At 40.3% G+C, this 18047-nt stretch overlaps 1 protein-coding gene across 8 annotated transcripts in view; it reads right to left on the bottom strand.

Annotated features, from left to right (window-relative positions):
• GLI2 (GLI family zinc finger 2) overlaps positions 1-18047 on the bottom strand; it is a 394999-nt gene that overhangs the window by 39986 nt on the left and 336966 nt on the right. For all 8 annotated transcript variants that reach the window (XM_072613380.1, XM_072613383.1, XM_072613381.1 and 5 more), the window contains one exon: positions 2299-2500. In XM_072613380.1, the coding sequence (XP_072469481.1) occupies positions 2299-2500 (202 nt within the window). The remainder of the gene's footprint in view (positions 1-2298; positions 2501-18047) is intronic.

Here is an 18047-nt window from a genome sequence, read left to right as displayed (position 1 = left end):
ATAAATATTTGCTGGTTGGTTGACTGACTCATGATGAAGATATAATTAATTTCCATAGGCAGCACATTGTTGAAATGCCAAACTCTAAAAATCACATTGTTAATAGAGACTTTCATTTGTCCAGGGATTGAGAGGATGCTTTTTTTTTTTTTTGCAAAATATTACAGATAACAGAGTTATCCTATGTATTATATATGGATCACTGGGTTTCAGAGAATTATGATACAAAAAATAAACACAATCTTAAAATCATCCTCATCATAACTGGATCTTTCTTTGATGAGGCATATCAGATGTCTTGGAGCCTTCACTCTGGACCTCTGCTATCACTGTATGGTATTGCAGAAGATGGGACTGGGTCTGTTTTGACTCTGACAACCCCTAAAAGTGGCTTATTTATATGAGCCTTTGATATCAGTTTATTTACATGTTGTTTTCTTTTTCAGAAAAGTCCTGGATAAACAATTGAAGCCAGATCATAGCTTCAGGGCTAGAAGGGACCTTGGAGACCATGTAGTCCAACTTTTTACAGATATAGTCCCTCATTTTACAGATGAGGAAACTGAGACCTAGAGAGGATAAGTAAATTTCACAATGTTGTGTGCCTAGTATAAATTTATTTTTTTATAAAATCCTCAAATATTTGGTTATTTGAATTTTTTAGTTGCCTGGATGCCAGATAAAAGGTAGTTCCCAGTGCCTGGCTTTAAATTGTTGGTGCCAGAGGTGGATGTAAGCATGGAGCTTACCTCACACTCTAATTAAAAAAGCAAAACAGACAAACAATGACAACAAAAAGACTTCTCCAGGTCTTTGCACATGTTTTACCCAGCCTGCAAAATCTGTATGGACTCACTAACCCTTCTCACTTACCTTCTACCCACAAGCCATATTACTTCTTCCTTTGGTTTCAAGAGTACACAAAGGCATGCTAATATCGAGTAGGCAATTTCCCCTCAGATGTAAATTTTCACGGAGCCAAACAAAAAGAGAATAAGGAAGAAAGGGATGATTTACTAAATGTATTTTAGCTTTCCTACCTGGTTTTATTTAAGCTTCACTGCCTAATTTTCCTTAGGGTCTGCAATTTGATTTGCATTTTTTCCTGGATCATAGGAACCACAGCTGGGTAGAAGGATGTGAATGTATGTGTATAGAGGACCCCATTTCTCTTAATTCCCACCTCTGATCTCTCACTAATGTGCCTTCCTCCCCTCTGAGCCACCCACCCATGTATATGAAGCTGCGGTATCCTCCTTTGTTTTCCTTCTAAAACATTAGGTGAGGTCAACACACAGATTCTGACATTCTACGTGTGAGAATGGAAAGAGTGGCCTCCAGATATTTAGCTACTAACTAGTTTCCCACATCATGGAAGAACATGGCTGATGGAGACTCTTGCCTATGCCACCTCCTCAGGTACCATTTATAACAGCTGAACTGGACCCCCCAAGAATAACTGGTGGGGGGTTATAAATAACTTTACCCTCAGGTAAAAGGGCAGAAACCCATTTAAAGTTCCCAATTTTTTTTTTTTTACTGTCTGGTTACAATTCAGATTCTGAAGAATAAGCTGACTTTTTTCAGTCTAATGTGGTACAAAGTGATATCCTTAATAAGAGAATGGCCAAGGACTGCATAGACAGGAATAGAGGAAGAAAGGCAGGTTCTTAATACGATTTTGTCAACAGAATTTGGACAGGTAGTTTGTAATATAATACAATGGAATATTTATTATTGGGGATAGAGAAATCCTCAATGTAAATGCTATGGTTACGGTCCAACAGACAACCTGGCAGTTTAATGACCCAGTTAATATTCAGTGGAAATTAAACACCCACCTGGGGTGTGTCCCTGATTTCATGATTATATCTCTTGTTATGGCCCTGGTCAATTTCACCATTCACATCAGAAAGGAGGAGTATAGGTTCAAAGGTAGATTCCCTGCCTTTAACAAGTCAAAACTAAGGATGAATCAATGAATTCCACAGAAGGCTACTTGGACTCTTTATCATTATTAAGAAACACAAAGCATTAATGGGGAGGTTGCTTTTATGCTGATCCATAAAAGCATTTGTTGCCCATCTCCCACAGTTCAAAGGACCAATTAAATACCACTCCCATCAAATTCCCCCAGACCAAATCTTCTGATCTCTGAGGTATAGCAGTGAGCCTTACTGAATATGACTGGCCCCTTGAGAACTTGCTCCCTTTACATGAGAGATTGCCAAGTTCAAGAGGGCCTTGTAGTCAGTCCTTTAACCAAAGATCAAGCATGTGCCACTTTCTCTCTTTTACCTGATTGCTCCGGCAGACAGATGCCCGTAGGAGCCACTAGCTGCTGAACTGCTTCGGGAGTTGTTAATATAAGCCACCAAAGAGTTTGGAGAGGTCCTAATCATTGTCTGCAGATCAATGCTGGCATCTGAGAGCGGGGAGATCGACAGGGCCCGCTTACGACTTAACCTTGGGGTCACCCGGGGACTGGAAAATCTGGACACTGCAGAAGAAAGCAGAGGCAGAGCTAGTTAGTTTGAAATGCTTTCTGTGGGGATGAAAGAAGAACTTTAAAACAAACCTCCCAGTCAATTAAGTTAAATTCAACAAACATTAAGTGCTTGTTACATGCCAGGCACTGTGTTCAGTGCAGGGTATATGAGGACAAAAATAAAGCAGTCCCTGACCTTACGGAGCTAACCTTACACAAAAAGGCATAAGACCCAGTCCCTGCCAAGCACTAGACACTACTAAAAGAGTACACAGTTATAGCAAGCATTTATTTTGTGTTTTAAGGTTTGCAAAACATTTTATGAATATTTTCTCATTTGAGACTTAGAACAAACTCTGGGAAACAGGTGCTACTAGCTTCCCCATATTACAAATGAAGAAAGTAAGGCCAACAGGGTTAAGTGATTTGCCTAGGGTCACAGAGCTCTTAAGTGTATAAGGCTGGATTTGAACTCAAGTCTTTCTGACTCTAGGTACAGTGCTTTAGGTACTGCTTCACCCATCTGTAGGTGTGCTGGATCATGTACAAGCCTTAAACTTACTCCTTTTTTTATAATATATGATAGAATAACAGCCTCTATTTCCATAGTGTTAAAGGTTTACAAAATGCTTTTCTTTCTCACAGTAGCACTAAGAGGTAGGTACAGTTAGGTATAGGAAACCAAGAGTCTCAGAGTCTAAACCACTTGCTTATCGTCACAGAGATGTTAAATGGTGGAGCAAGGATTTAAATCCATGTCTACTGCCTGCCAATGCTGAGGTCTTTCCATTATTCTAAGTTCAAGCTTGTCTACATTCAACTCTGGCCCTTGGAAGCTAGCAACATCCTTTGGGTCTTCTCTGAAACTTCACCGGTTCTTGAAAATCCAAAATTATTCTAGGCTATCTTTCCTTATCATTTTAGCAAATGAGGGGCACTATCTAAGAACACCACCACATAAAAGTATGTAAAATATCATAGCTAATATTCAATGATAGTAAATTTATACAATACACTAACGATGCTTAAGCTTCCAACTTTTATAAGTTACAGATTCATAGAGCTGGAAGAGACCAGGGGGATCATTGTAGTCCAACCTCCTCCTCTGCTCCTCCCATTTTGCAGGTGAAAAAAATGAGACCTAGGCTTTCTTTAGGTCCCAACTAAAATTTCATCTTCTACCAAAAAACTTTCGCAATCCCTCTTAATTCCAGTGCCTTCATTCTGTTAATTTTTCCTATTTATCTTGTCTATAGCTTGCTTTGTATCGATTTCTTTGCATATTATCTACCCCATTTGATTGTGGGCAAGGATTATCTCTGCCTCTTTTCATATCCCCAGGGCTTAACAGGGTGCTTGTTAACAAATAGGTACTTAATAAATGTTTAGTGATTGATCGATTGACTAGAAAAATCAAACGACTTCTCCAAGGTCACAAATCAAGGTAGTAGAAAAGTATGGACTGGCACCTGGGTCTTCTGAGTCTCTATCAAGTATTTCTCCCTTTATACCACAATTTCTTTTTATGGGTGCTCTGTTTAATAAGGGCAGAAAGCATAGAGTGTTAAAAATAAGCAAAATGAAATGTTTTTGCTTTTTCCTATTAGAATTTTCCCATCTAGTGGTTAGAGTGCTGGATCCGAAGTCAGGAAGACCTGAGTTCAAGTCCAACCTCAGATACTTACTAGTTGTATGAGTGTGGGCAAATCATTTAATCTTTGTTGCCTCAGCTTCTTCATCTGTAAAATAAGGATGACAAGAATATCTACCTCCCAGGCTTATGAAGACAAAATGAAATAATATTGGTAAAGTGCTTTCCCAGTCTTAAACTAAATGAGTTCTATCATCATCATCATCCATCAAGAAAACTTCTGGAGGGTAAGATCCATAACTGATGCCAACTTTTCTGACCTATTAAAACACCCAGCTGTATTGATAATGCATTTTTGCTTAATGTTAATATAATTTTGCTTCTCAATGGGAAGATCTTCCCCACCCATTAATGGAATTTGGGTGGAATAAGGGAATTTGATTAGGGAAGATTTGTAGGAAGGCCCACAACTTTTGTTAATGAGGCAGTGGTTTTTAGAGCCCTCTGGCTCTAAGAAGTGTATATATACACTGAAGTGAGGTTTTCCTTTGGGGCTTACTCTTTGGAAGTGTTTGTTTGGTCAGATGAGGCTCTGGGAAGCCGCTAAGGAGCCTCCCCACTCTGGCTTTGAAAACCCAGGTGTTGGGGTTTCTCTCTCTCTGGTAACTATGTATGTGTGGTCAGGCAGTTGCATCAGTCTGTTGATTTGTGATGTATGTATTGCTTATGTCAGACAGGTGGAAGCTCCATCTGTTGATTTGGATTTCTCTGTATTTTCTCTGAAGTTCAGGGTGCTGACTTTTTCCCCCGAACTAAGTGAATGATACATATGCTTGATTAAAGTGATTATTGATCCCTCAAAAGTTGTTTTTCTTTTAGAATGCATATCTAAGAACCTGAGATAGTGGGCCCTCCTGTGTCAGAGTGCTTCCTGTTAATAGCGTACACATAAATGACCCTCACTAAATGCTTGTCAATTGATAAATCGTGCTTACATGTAGCTTTATGGTTCCTAATCTAACTGCTTTTTAAAAAATGTTCTCTTTTGTGTAAAAAGCTCCAATTGGCAGAGACTTCATCATGTTATTAAGTACTTTGGAACTTTCTCAGTAACCTGAATACCTTTTCCCTGTATTAACATTGGGAATTTAATCATGATTTTTATTGATGCTATTTTGGAAAAGCAGAAACAACATGGTTTAGTAAAAGGACCCCTGGAAATAGGAATCAGGTGACCTTGGTCCCTTTCCCAGTTCTGTGTTATTACTGTAGGCAAATTAATTCACCTCATATATAAAATAAAGGAGTTAGTCTCTTCTGAGTCTAACATTTTACTTATTATGGACTTATTTAACTGAGGTTTTTGCTTCCTATGGATTTCACCCAGACAGAGGGGAACATGATATCTTAGTGGCCACTGATGCTATAAATGTTTGATTTTACCTTATAAGAGCCTGAGTGAAGCCAGTAGCCTGTTCCAGGAGATGTAGGATATGCTAACAAGAGGATGAATAAGTTCACCAGTGAAATCGAAGTTTGCTAGTACATGAAGTGATAGGCTCCAAAACAATTAGCATGGAAGAAGATCAGAGAGCAGAGAGCCAGTTGGTTGATAGAGGCATCGGTAGGCGGGTAGTCAGTAGGTAGAATTAGGAGTCATAGCCAGAGTTTTAGCTGGATTTGAGCAACTAGGAAATAGAGGTGCTGGAAGAAGGAATGTGGATTTAAGATGGCAATAACCGCAGAAGAAACGAAGAATAGAAATTCGAAATTTAGAAAGCAAATATAAGGCTAAAATGGGGAAATAAAAAAATGGGCAGTGGCACTAGATCAGAAAATTGAACCAGCATCTCTCTTCTATCAACTGAGGCTTTTTGAAGTGATGCTGAGGATTGCTTTTCCCCTTGGGATGACCTCGGGACAATAGCACAGTATGGAGTCAGAGGTCCCTCCCTATGTCGAGTTCCTTATCTTGCAACATTTCCACGAACGTTATCAATTTGGTAGACTGACTCAGGTCTCAGTGAGATTCTTGACATCCAGACCTTAGAGGAGATGAAGACTGGGGATGGAAGGGGAAGAAAAGGAGAGTGTAACATCTTCAAAAACAGAATAGGGACAAAGTAAGAAAGTGTCATTTTCACAGATGGGAGAGGGGATGAGGAAGATACCAATTGTATGAGCCACTGTGCTAAGCACTTTAGTAATACTATCTCATTTTACCTTCACAAAAACCCTGGGAGGTAGGTGCTGTTCTAATCTCTATTTTACAGTTGAGCAAACTGAGGTAAACAGAAGTAAAGGACCTTCCCAGGGTCACACAGCTAGTGCTTGAACTCTGGTCTTCCTAACTCCAGATCTAGCAGTCTGTAACACCTAGCTGCCTCTAGAGAGATGCTCACAAGAATTCTCACACAATGGATGGGGTTAGATGGCTACAGGACTTCTATCTCAAAATAACTTGGTTACTTGGAGAAATCAGGTCCTCAGTAGGAATAAAGTGCTTTGCTATAGGTCTACCAGGAAATGGTCAACCTCAAATGTGACCAGTGTAAAATAAACAGTAACCCTGAGAACAGTTACATATAGAGGAAAGATTTTTTTGAGACAACGATAGGGGTGTTATATAATAGTAACTGCAAACAAAAGAGTTTGGAGTTTTCCAGGGAAAAGGGGTTACAAATAACCAGAATTTCTCAGGATTAACCCATCACTGTTCTTGAGAGAAAATATATGCCTGTAATGTTAATGAGAGTTAAAGATCTTCCCCAGTCATTAATAGACCTGCCCATTATGGGAAGCTTGATTTGGGGAGATTTGTTTTGTAGGATGGCCCATACCTTTTATTAATTTCTAATGAGCCTTGGTTCTCAAGGGTTGTGATGCCCTGTGGTTCTCATTGGAAATGTTTGTTTGACCAGGTGAGACTCTGGGTAGCCACTGAACCCCCCAGCTTTGAAAACCTACATGTTGTTGCATCTCTCTGTGGTGACTGTGTATATATGGTCAGACAGCTGAGTCTGTCTGTTTTGTGATATATGTACCGCTTATGGTCAGACAGTTGGAAGCCCCGTCTGTGGGTCTTTATTTCTCTGTGTTTTCTCTGAAGTTCAGGGTACTGACTTTTTCCCTTGAAATAAGTGAATGATATCTGTGCTTGATTAAAGTGATTACTGACCCCTCAAAAGTTGCTTTCCTTTCAGAAAAGCATATCTAAGAAACTGTACAACAGGCCCTGCTGTGTATGCCAGGGTCCTTGCTGTTACAATGCCATAGAGCCTACTGGCAAATACAGAGATCTGCTCAGCAGGTCTATCTTTATAGAGGAAAAGACAGGCTTACCAAGCCACTGTCTTGGTTTGATTACCCTGGTCCTTATATTATTCATCACTCCTTGTTCTGACGTCATGGCCCCTAAGCCATCTTCTGATTTTCATTTAGTTTTACCAAATAGGCTTCTCCCTTTATATAAGTAGCTCACAGATACAAAGGTAAAAGGACCTTAGAGATCAAGTTTGACTCTCTTCTTATTCAAGAAAAATTGAGGTTCAGATAATTTATGTGACTTACCCAAGGTCACGTAGGTAGTAGAGTCAGAGGCAGGATTTGAACCCAGACCCTCTTACTCCATTGTGTGACTGCCCCTGGCAGATGGCAGGCTGACTCAAGTATTCCAATACCCATGGAAGCCACACTATTTTTTCCCTAGTTAATTAATGAACTGGCATTCTAGTTTATAAATCTATCTCATGTGAATATGGTTAGTGTGAATCCACTTTCTAGAGCCTAATTACCCTTAAATGAACTAATAACATTTGGTTTCTAAATAGGCTCTTTCCTCATAACGACCTTATGAGGTACAGTTACTCCAGAAACATCCTTAAACAGTCAGACCTAACGCTTAGTTCTTCTGTTTTGCTAACTGTCCCCCATGCCTGGAATCTTCTCTCTCTTCATCTCTGCCTCCCGGCTTCCTTCAAGACTCAGCTAAAATCCCACCTTTATCAGAAGCCTTTCCTAGTCCCCCTTAATACTTTCCCTCTGAGACTACCCCCAATTTATCCTGCACATATCTTATTTTTACATAGTCATTCGCATATCATCTCTCCCATTAGAATGGGAGCACCTTGAGAACCAGCATTCCTTTTTTACTTTTCTTTGTGTCCCCCATGCCTTTGCACACTGCATGGTGTACAGTAGGTGCTTAATAAATGCTCATTTACTCGAGTTGACATTTGCTCTTATCATATCTTATGGGGGGAGCTTATGATTGTGTATAGTTAGTTATAATGTGTTTGCAGTGTAAAATGTAGACTCATAGGAGCTAAAGCAAGTAGAAATCTTTTAAAGCATTCTATTGGAGCCCCTCATTTTATAGATAAAGAAATTTAAACCCAGAGAGGCAAATATTTTACAAAAGGTTATACAGGAACTAAGTATTACAACTGATATTCATATTTAGGTTTTAAGATTTAAAATTTAGCCCTTATTTCCACCACACAAAGGTTCTGGGCATGTTTTGTGCCCCAGTGCTAGATGAGAAGTCTTATGAAGACAGGTATATTTTAATTATCTTTGTAATTCCCCCTGGCCACGTAGCAGAGTGCTTTGCTCACAACAGGGCACTTAAATCATTCCTTAATGAAGGAATATTCAGGGCCACTTGAATCAGTCAGTTTCGGATTATCCTGTGGAGAGAGGGCTTTTTCCTAGCCTGTTGCTCCTACCTCCAGAAATAAAAGTGGAAATGCAGGGCACCCAGGGACAGCAGATGTCACATGGCTCTTAGCATGGGCTCCATTGTTAAAAGCACCCGCTAACCAAGAGCCTTGGCTGGCCTCCCGTTGCTCTTGGTCTGAAGACTGGGTGAATGGTTGGGTTTCTTAGTCTCTAAACTGTCGGCCCTTTTAGTGATGCAGAGAGAACTTAGAAGTACAACAAAAGGCCTTTCCAATGATTATGAATGAGAGGTTGGGAAAGGAAGCCAGCTTACACGGGGTGCATTTGGGACTTGCAGGAGGCTTGCATGAGCCTGTGTGGGAGGAAAAGAAAGGGAAGGAAGTACTTGCACTGTGCTGAGTAGTCAATTCATGAGAATGATGAGACACTGGGAACTTGGAAGCAAAAGTATATTTAAACACACACACATACACACACACTATCTGACAGCTCAGAGTTCAAGCTCTCATCTCTCACCAGCTGCAATCTGTGGCTTATTAACAACAGCCACACAGTCCAAAGAGGCTGCCCACCCTGCGTGGTTTCTGTTCATATCATCCCCTGACTCTGCTGTAACTCTCATCATACCATTGTTTCAGTCCTTTTAACATCTCCTTCCCTTCATGAGGATAATGTCCTATTTCTGCTACTCTCATTTGGGCATCCAAACAGCCTTGAAATAACTTGTAATAATCCTGACCTCCCCAAAGTTCCATCTGGCCCAGTGAATTTTCTTCGTTCTCCTCCCTCCCTCTCTCCATCCCTAACCTCCCACATGTATGCCTTTACCTTCTTCCCCACAGTTTCCTGTCTACTTTTTATCTCTTTCTGTTTCTCCCAGGATTCCCAGGCTCTCAGGAAAAGTTGCTGCCTCTCAGTAAGGGTATCTCCCACTGAATCCCCGAAAATGCACTCCATTTCAGTAAGAACAAGATCCTCACTTTAGCTCTTCTCATCTTTGCACTATCGATGCTGATAAAATCCCTCCAAATGTGCAAACACCCATTTGTGTGGGTGAATGTGCATTCACACACTCACGGACATAGGCGCGCGCGCACACACACGCGCGCACACACACACACACACACATACACACCCTCCAGAATGACAAACCTCCTTCCTCTTTACCCAGTGAAATCCCTCACATGCTTCCAAGATCTCCTTAAGCCCTCTAACTCTTCAGGGAGATCTTCCTTGACTAATCCAGTTCACATTCATTCCTCCCTCCTTTCAAACCTTACAATACTTTGCTACCTATACTATTCTTTGGATACTAACACATTACTAGTTTCAGTTCTGGGACTGTTATTCAACCCTTCCACTGTCTTGCCTTCCCAAATACCCTGTAAACTCCTGGAGGACATGAACTGTTTTTATGAGGCAGCTAGACAGATTCAGTGAATAGACCACTGGGCCTAAAGTCAGGAAGACCTGAGTTCAAATATGACCTCAGACACTTAAATAGCTGTGTGACCCTCGACAAGTCACTTAATCTTTTGTGCCAGTTTCATTTGTAAAATGGAGAAGAAGAAGAACTATATCTCCCTCTCAGGGTTGTTGGGAGGAACAAATGAGATCATATTTGCAAAGTGCTCTGCAAACCTTAAAGCATTATAAAAATGATACTTATTTTTCTTCTTCTTTCCCATATCTTTCACTGAGGAAATCACAGTACTTTTTACATACCCGCTGTCATTAATTATGCTTTATTATAACCCTCCGATAGTTGCAGTTATTATTCACATTTTATAGACAAGGCAACTGAAGATGGTTACACAGATAGTTAGTGTCTGCGGCAGGCAAAACTCAAACCTCAGTCTTCTGGATACTAACCCCATGTTCTACCCATCTGGCCACGTTGCTTTCCTAGGATTACAGGCCTAGAACTAGAGAAAGATTCAGAGATCGTCAAGTCGACCCTCCTCATTTCACAGAGAAGGACCCTAAGGCTCAGAGAGATTAAGTGACTTTTTTGCCTAAGAACACATAATTAGTAAGTGGTAGAGTCAGGAATTAAGTCCAGACCTTCTGAAATCTTAAACCTAGTGCTTTTTGAACCATACCTCATTGTTGAATGACAAAATAGTCACAAATAGTAATCGTGATGCCTTGTATACAGTAGGCACTTAGTCACTCAACAAGTATTTCTTAAGTGCTTACTGTGTGCCAGGCACTATGCTGAGCGCTAGGGATATGAAAAAGTCACCTCACAGGGGTCACGATTGGGACATACAAACAGTTGGATGTACAAGACGTACACAATGTAGATGGAAGCTTTTTGCAGAAAGAAGGCATTTGTAGAAGGTAGGATTTGAGCTGAATCCTGAAGGAAGCTAGGGAAGCCGGCAGCAAAGGTATATGAAGGAGAGCATTTCAGGCATGGCGACAGCCAGTGAAAAGGCCCAGAGGTGGGATGAGAAAGAGCAAGGAAGTTGTCTCAGTATTGCAGAGAGCAAAGTATAAGAAGATTGGAAAGGGAGGAAGGGACCAGGTTACGAAGAGTCTTTAATGCTCAACAGATGATTTCATAGTTGATCCTGGAGGTGGGAAGGAGCCAGGAGACTTTATTGGGTAGCCAGTGACTCAATCACATGATTTAGAAAAATCATTTTGGCAGCTGAGTGGAGGCTGAATTGAAAAGTGAAGTGCCTTGAGGCAGAGAGACCAAGTAGCAGGCCACAGATATATGGCAGGAGGAGGTGAGGGAGGGTCTGCAGAAGGTAGTGGCAGCATTAGAGGAAAGAAGGGAACACAAAGGAGAGATGCTGTAAAGGGAGAAATGACAAAAAATAGCAATGGTTTGTAAATGTGGGACTAGTTGCCAGTGAGGAGTTGGGAACTAGCTTGGTTGACTTTTTATTAAATATTTGTTGTACCAACCTGAATTAAACAAAGAAAGGAAAGAGGGCTCACCACATGGTTCTCATCATCCTTAACTGCCCTTTTTATTTCAGATAGCCCCTGGACTCAGCACTAAATTTCATGGACAAAATACTGAAGTTTGTCCTCCAAAATTAAGAGCCAAGTCAAGTTCCTGACTTATGATTGAACTTGCCAATTTACTGGACCCACAGAGAAGTACAAAGTCACCACAGATGACACAAAAGTCAGCATCTCCAGCGAGATGCTCACCCACTTGAGGTTTCCTCACCCAAATGAATGGACTGGTCAGAGGTCTCAACTGCCACGTGAATAGGAATAAGGAGAAAAGCAGGGTGGGAGAGAGACCCCTTTTACAAACATCTGGCCTTTACACGAGGTGCTTCCTTTTACTCACAGCCTAACAAGAGTGACTCAACACGGTTGTCTCCGTCTATGAGAAAGAGAAACAGAAGTGAAGGAGTTTCTTTAAGGTTGTGTGGAGTAGTAATCTCTCTGATGTAGTGGACCTTGGAAACAATGCTGTCCAGCCCCTCTCATTTCTGAGATGGATGGGGAGATGAAGCTATGGAAAGAGGAAGTGAATTTGTTGAGGATCATAGAAGTAGATGAGGAAAGGGTCAGAATCAGAGCCTGGATTTTCTGATTCTCACTTCAGTTTCTTTGTTTTTTCATGCTCAGGAAGACCTTGATTAATTAAAACTTAACCAGAATTATTCATTACTCCTTATATCCTTTCCCTTTCCCCTGTTTTGGGGCAATTAAATTTCAAGAAAACAAATTAGCACTAAGGATTAAAAAAATCAACCTTAAGGACATAGAGTGGCAGTGGAGCAGTGAAGGGAGCACTGCATTTGAAGTCAGAGGATCTGGATTCAAATTCTTCCTCTAAATTCCTGCCTGTAGTACTTTGGAAAACCCATTTAACTTTCTGTGGCCTCAACTTCCATATTTGTGAGATAAGTGTGCTGGATTAAATGACATCTAATATCCCTTCTGACTTCAAATCTATGATCCTATAACTTTTTTAAAAATTTATTAATTTTTAGTTTTCAACATTCACTCCCCTAAGTTTTAAATTTTCTCCTCCTCTCTTTCCTCCCTCCTCCCCAAGACAGCATGCAATCTGATATAGGCTCTACATATACATTCCTATTAAACATATTTTCACATTAGTCATGTTGTATAGAAGAATTAGAACCAATGAGAGGAACCATGAGAAAGAAAACAAAAAAAAGAAAATAATCTGCTTCACGCTGCATTTCAACTCCATAGTTCTTTCTCTGAATGTGAATGGCATTTTCCATCATGAGTCCTTTGGAATTTTTTAGGACCTTGCATTGCTAAGGACTAAGTCTATCAAAGTCGGTCATCAAACACTGCAGCTTTCACTGTGTACAATGTTCTCTTTACTCAACATATGATCCTGTATCTCATGGTCTCCACACATTCACCCCCTCTCCCTTCTGCAACTTGGCTCAAATAAGAAGCAATGTTGACAATGATGGTTATAACTAAGGCTTTGAAATATTCTGAAACATTCAAAAATGGTAGCTTACATTCATGTAACTCTCTAAGATTTGAAAATCTCTTTCTATGCATCATCTGCTTGAATCCTCACAACTCTATGGGGTTAGATGTTACTGTTATTCACATTTTACAGAGGAGGAAACTGAGTTTTGTCATGGCCTCACAGCTAGGAAGAGTCAGAGGTAGGCCTTAATGTCAGATCTTCCTGTCTGTAAATTTAGCGCTCTATCCATTATACTACCCTGCCTCTCAAAGAAGCATTAAAGTCACTAGCCCATAAAGAATAAGGTAGGAAAGGATATCAATACATCTTAGAAATATTTTCAGAAAGTGAATTATCAATTAACCAAAATATTCAGTTAACCAGGCTATGAATGAATGAATCAATCAAACATCTATTAAGGATTTACTATGTGGTACACAACAGAGATACAAGTACAACAGCAAGTCAGGTTTTTATATTCTGCTATTATAGAAACCGGAAACATTCTGCTTGGAGATTTTATCATGACTTAGTCTTATTTTTCTTCCTGGACCCTAAAGTCCTTAAGGGTGGGTGCTATTTTTTTTTTAATTTATTTTTTTCCTTCTTTTCCAAAGCATCCAACACTATATTGGGCATGGCATCAGAATCTCAGAAGAACTTATGGAATCAAGAGTTCATGAATTTGTATCTGAAAGGTACCTTAAAGATCATATACTCTTAAACACCTCATCTCACAAATCAAGAAACTAAGGGAATTAGAGTGATTTGCCTCAAACCTCATTGTTCTCAAGTAGTTCAACCATGATTTGAAACCAGATTCTTTAAATCCAGACTTCTAATATACTACTAGACTTTTCTTGTAGGTAAATAAATCTGTTACTAATGACTGAATTGACAGGACTCAGATGGACCATAAAGTATTTTACATACCGATCAGATGTGCAAACCATACAGCAAGATTTTGTAAAGGTACATAATTTGTTAATTGCCAATTGACTATAAAAAATGTTTTGCCAGACATCTGGCTGGAAGACAGAGAAAAAATATTGAATGTAGTCCTTGCCCTGAAGAAGCTTGTTATATGAACAGTCAAAACTTACATATATAAAAGAACATTTGCCAGTCCAAGGCAGTGAATGGTAAGAGCCTGGTGGATGTTGCAGAGTACAGAGCACTGGATTCGGGTCAGAAGGTGTGGTCCTAAGCCTAGCTCAGCTCCCTATTACCTATTCCCTTGCTCTGAATTTCTTCACCTGTGAAAAGAGGAGGTTGGGTTAGATGTTCCCTAAGATTCCGTCCTGCTCTTCACCAATGGCCCTGAGATTCTTAAACACCAAGCACTACCGGCCTCACTTCTAGCTTGTAGAGACAGTTTCATGGAGAAGGCTGAGCTTCAGCTTGACTTGCATTCAGATATTGATAATTCACATTTATACATCATTTGGCAAGTAACAAAACATCACAGAAAGAATCCTGGAAGATTGGTAGTCTGGTATTATTATCCTCATTTTATAAGGGTGAGCAAACTCAGTTTGGGAAAATTTTGGTGATATGCCCATGGCCACAGTTACTAGGCAGAAGAGCTGGGGGTTGAGACCTTATCTTCAGACTCCAAGGGTACTCTTTTTTATCTTATATCTTTTTATTTTTTGAAGTAATTAGAGTTAAGTGACTTGCCCAGGGTCGCACAGCTAAGAAGTGTCACATTTGAACTCGGGTCCTCCTAAATCCAGGACTGGTGCTCTATCGATTGTGACACCTAGCTGCCCCCCATATCTTTTCTACACTTACACAGCCACCACTCTGGTGCAGGTCCTCATTACCTCATGCCTGGATTATTGCCATAGCCTTCTGGTTGGTCTTCTTGCCTCAAGTCTCTACCTATTCCAGTCCATCCTCCACTCAGCTGCCAAAGTAGTCTTCCCATAATGTAAATCTGACCTTGTTACTCTCCTACTCAATAAAGTATAGCAGTTCTTTATCACCTCTGGGACCAAATAGAAAACCTTGTTTTGAGGCTCTGGGAATAGTTCTATTATGTATGATCTTCATAGAAGAGGAATAGAAAGGGAGAGGAAGAGAAATACCCTAGAGCAGGGATGGGGACTCTGTGGCCTCAAGGCCATATGTGGCCCTCTAGGTCCTCAAGTGTGGCTCTTTTTTATAAGGGGATTTGTTCTGTGGAGTTTGGATTCAGTCAAAGGGCCACACAAAGACCTAGAGGGCCACATGTGGCCTCAAGGTCGCAGGTTTCCCACCCCTGCACTAGGGGGAAGGGAGAGGAAGGATGGGGAAAATTATCTCACATAATTGGGGTACACAAGTAGAATTCTATACAAACAAGGAGGATTGTTGCGTTTGTCCTTTGTTCTTGAAGAGGACCATGATATCAAGATGATGACATGACTTGTACTTGACTTTGATTTGAGTGAGTGAGGGCTGTGCAAGGTCACCAACCACACTTTCTCCTCCTGTGCCATCTGGGTCCAGTGGCCAGATATTTATCAGGATGACTGGAGGTGGCCCAGGATGCAGTGTGGGACCTTGGTCATTTTAGGCTTAAGTCTTATCAGACTCTGACTTTAAGTGAGATACACCCATTCAACGAATAGTCCTCTTTAAGTAGTGACTCAAGGAAGAAGGAATGAGGGGAATATGTGACACCTCACTCTCATCTGAACTGATCAAAGGAGGGAAGGATACACACATACACACAGTTATAGAAATACATTTCATTCAACTTGGAAACAAGAGGAAAATTGTTTTTAAGAAAAAAAAAGAAGGAAAGAAAGAAAGAAAGGAAGGAAGGAAGGAAGGAAGGAAGGAAGGAAGGAAGGAAGGAAGGAAGGAAGAAAGAAAGAAAGAAAGAAAGAAAGAAAGAAAGAAAGAAAGAAAGAAAGAAAGAAAGAAAGAAAGAAAGAAAGAAAGGAAGAAAGAAAGAAAGAAAGAGATGGTAGATTAAAGGAGGAGTTAAACCTAAACAAAAACAACCACAAAAACAAACAAACCCAAAACTCAAAGGACAAATGAAAACATTTATAGTAGCTCTTTTGGTCATGACAAAAAAATAGGAATCTATGGGGTTCCCCAAGAGCTCAGTAAGTCATGGGAGGTAAGGGTAATGGAATTCTATTGTGCTGTAAGAAATGATGAAGGGAATGGTTTCAGAGAAACCTAAGAAGACTTGTATGAATTGACGTAAGGAGAAGTGTAACAACACTACTGTAAAGAGGAGCAAGGTCTCATGATGTGATCCACATCCAGCTAGAGACGTGATGGACTAACAGTGAAAAGAGAGATACATATTTTTGGAGATGACCAGTGTGGGAATTTGTTTTGCTGGATTACACAAATTTGTAACAGAAGTTTAGTTTTTCTTTTCTTTATTAACTGGGTGAAGGAATGGGGGGAGAAGAAGAATTTTGTTGATAGAGAAAAAATTAATAAAAAAAGAAACCTTCTGTTTTTCTTTCAAAGCTCTTTACAACCTTCCCACCTTTTACACTTTCCTCCCTTCCACACACTCTACTATCCAGTAATACTGGCCTTTTCTGCTATTCACCACATTGTTTCAACTCTGTCCCAACCTTTTCACTGATTGTCTCACATCCATGGCATATCCTCTCCCCTCACTTCTACCTCCTGGCTTCCCTAGCTTTGACACACACACACACACACACACACACACACACACACACACACACACACACATACACACACACCTTGTATGTATATAGCTGTTTACAGGTTGTCTCCTCCATTAGAATGAGATCTCCCTGACAGCAGGGATGGTGTTTTGCCTTTCTTTGTATTACTAAATCTTAACACAGTGCCTTGCATGTAGTAAATACTTAATAAATGCTTGCTGACTGACTGACTGACTGACTGCCATATGGACAGGAAGAGAGCGGCAGGGAGATCATTCTATGATATGCTGTACACACAGAGCAGAGGAAAAAACACAAAGCGTGGAGGGATCGATGGTATGTTCGGGCACTATAAATAGATTGCCCGGGCTAGAGGGGAGAATTCAGACAAGGGAGTGACAGGAGATAAGACGAGGTAGATAGGCGGTATGAGAGCAGATTGTTTGCTGATTCATTCATCCATCCATTCATTCAACAAACACGAGTGCAAGATAACCTATAGTCATCAAGCAATTTCTGAAGTATTATGAGAAAAAAAACCCCTGATAACTTTGATCTTTAATTGCCAACTTGCTGAGAGATAACTATGGAAAAGAAGGAAGATTGACATGCCCATTCCCCCATTCCATGGCCAGGCATAGTAAGGAAATAAGCACATTTTAAAATCCAAAAACTCTTTAGATTTTCTTCCTTGTGTTTGGATTCCCACAGTCTCATGCTCCTTTAACTGGGGGAAACAGGCCAGATCTGACAGCGATATTTATCTCCGTTACTCCCATACCTCAAGGGAAATATGTTTATTAATGTGCCACTTCCCTTGATAAATTACTAAATAGAAAGAAAAGCCTTGTACTCATTTCTCGCTGCTTCTCTCATGATTTATGTCCCCAGGGCTAGCTCAGTCATTGGTCCCTATTAATTTGTGGAGGGAAACCATTCCTAATACCCAACAGCAGCCTGGGTTTTATTGGAGCAACCTCACAGTCCCTTTTCTCCACTTGGGCCTGGGCTGGACTCCCTGAACATACTGAATAATGTGAACTTTATTAACATCTCAGCTCAATTATCAATCCTCAGCTTTTATTTATATACTCTTTAAGCTTTATCAAGTACTTTCCTCACAAAAACCCTGTGAAATAGGCAGTGTATTTTTATTTTACAGTTGAGAAAACTGAGGCTCAGAGAGAGATTAAGTGACTTGTTCCA

This window comes from Notamacropus eugenii, chromosome 5, assembly GCF_028372415.1.
Source record: "Notamacropus eugenii isolate mMacEug1 chromosome 5, mMacEug1.pri_v2, whole genome shotgun sequence".
In the NCBI taxonomy this organism is placed as follows: domain Eukaryota; kingdom Metazoa; phylum Chordata; class Mammalia; order Diprotodontia; family Macropodidae; genus Notamacropus; species Notamacropus eugenii.
Note: the sequence above shows the minus strand (reverse complement) of the source record. Positions and strands in the feature narration are given on the sequence as shown.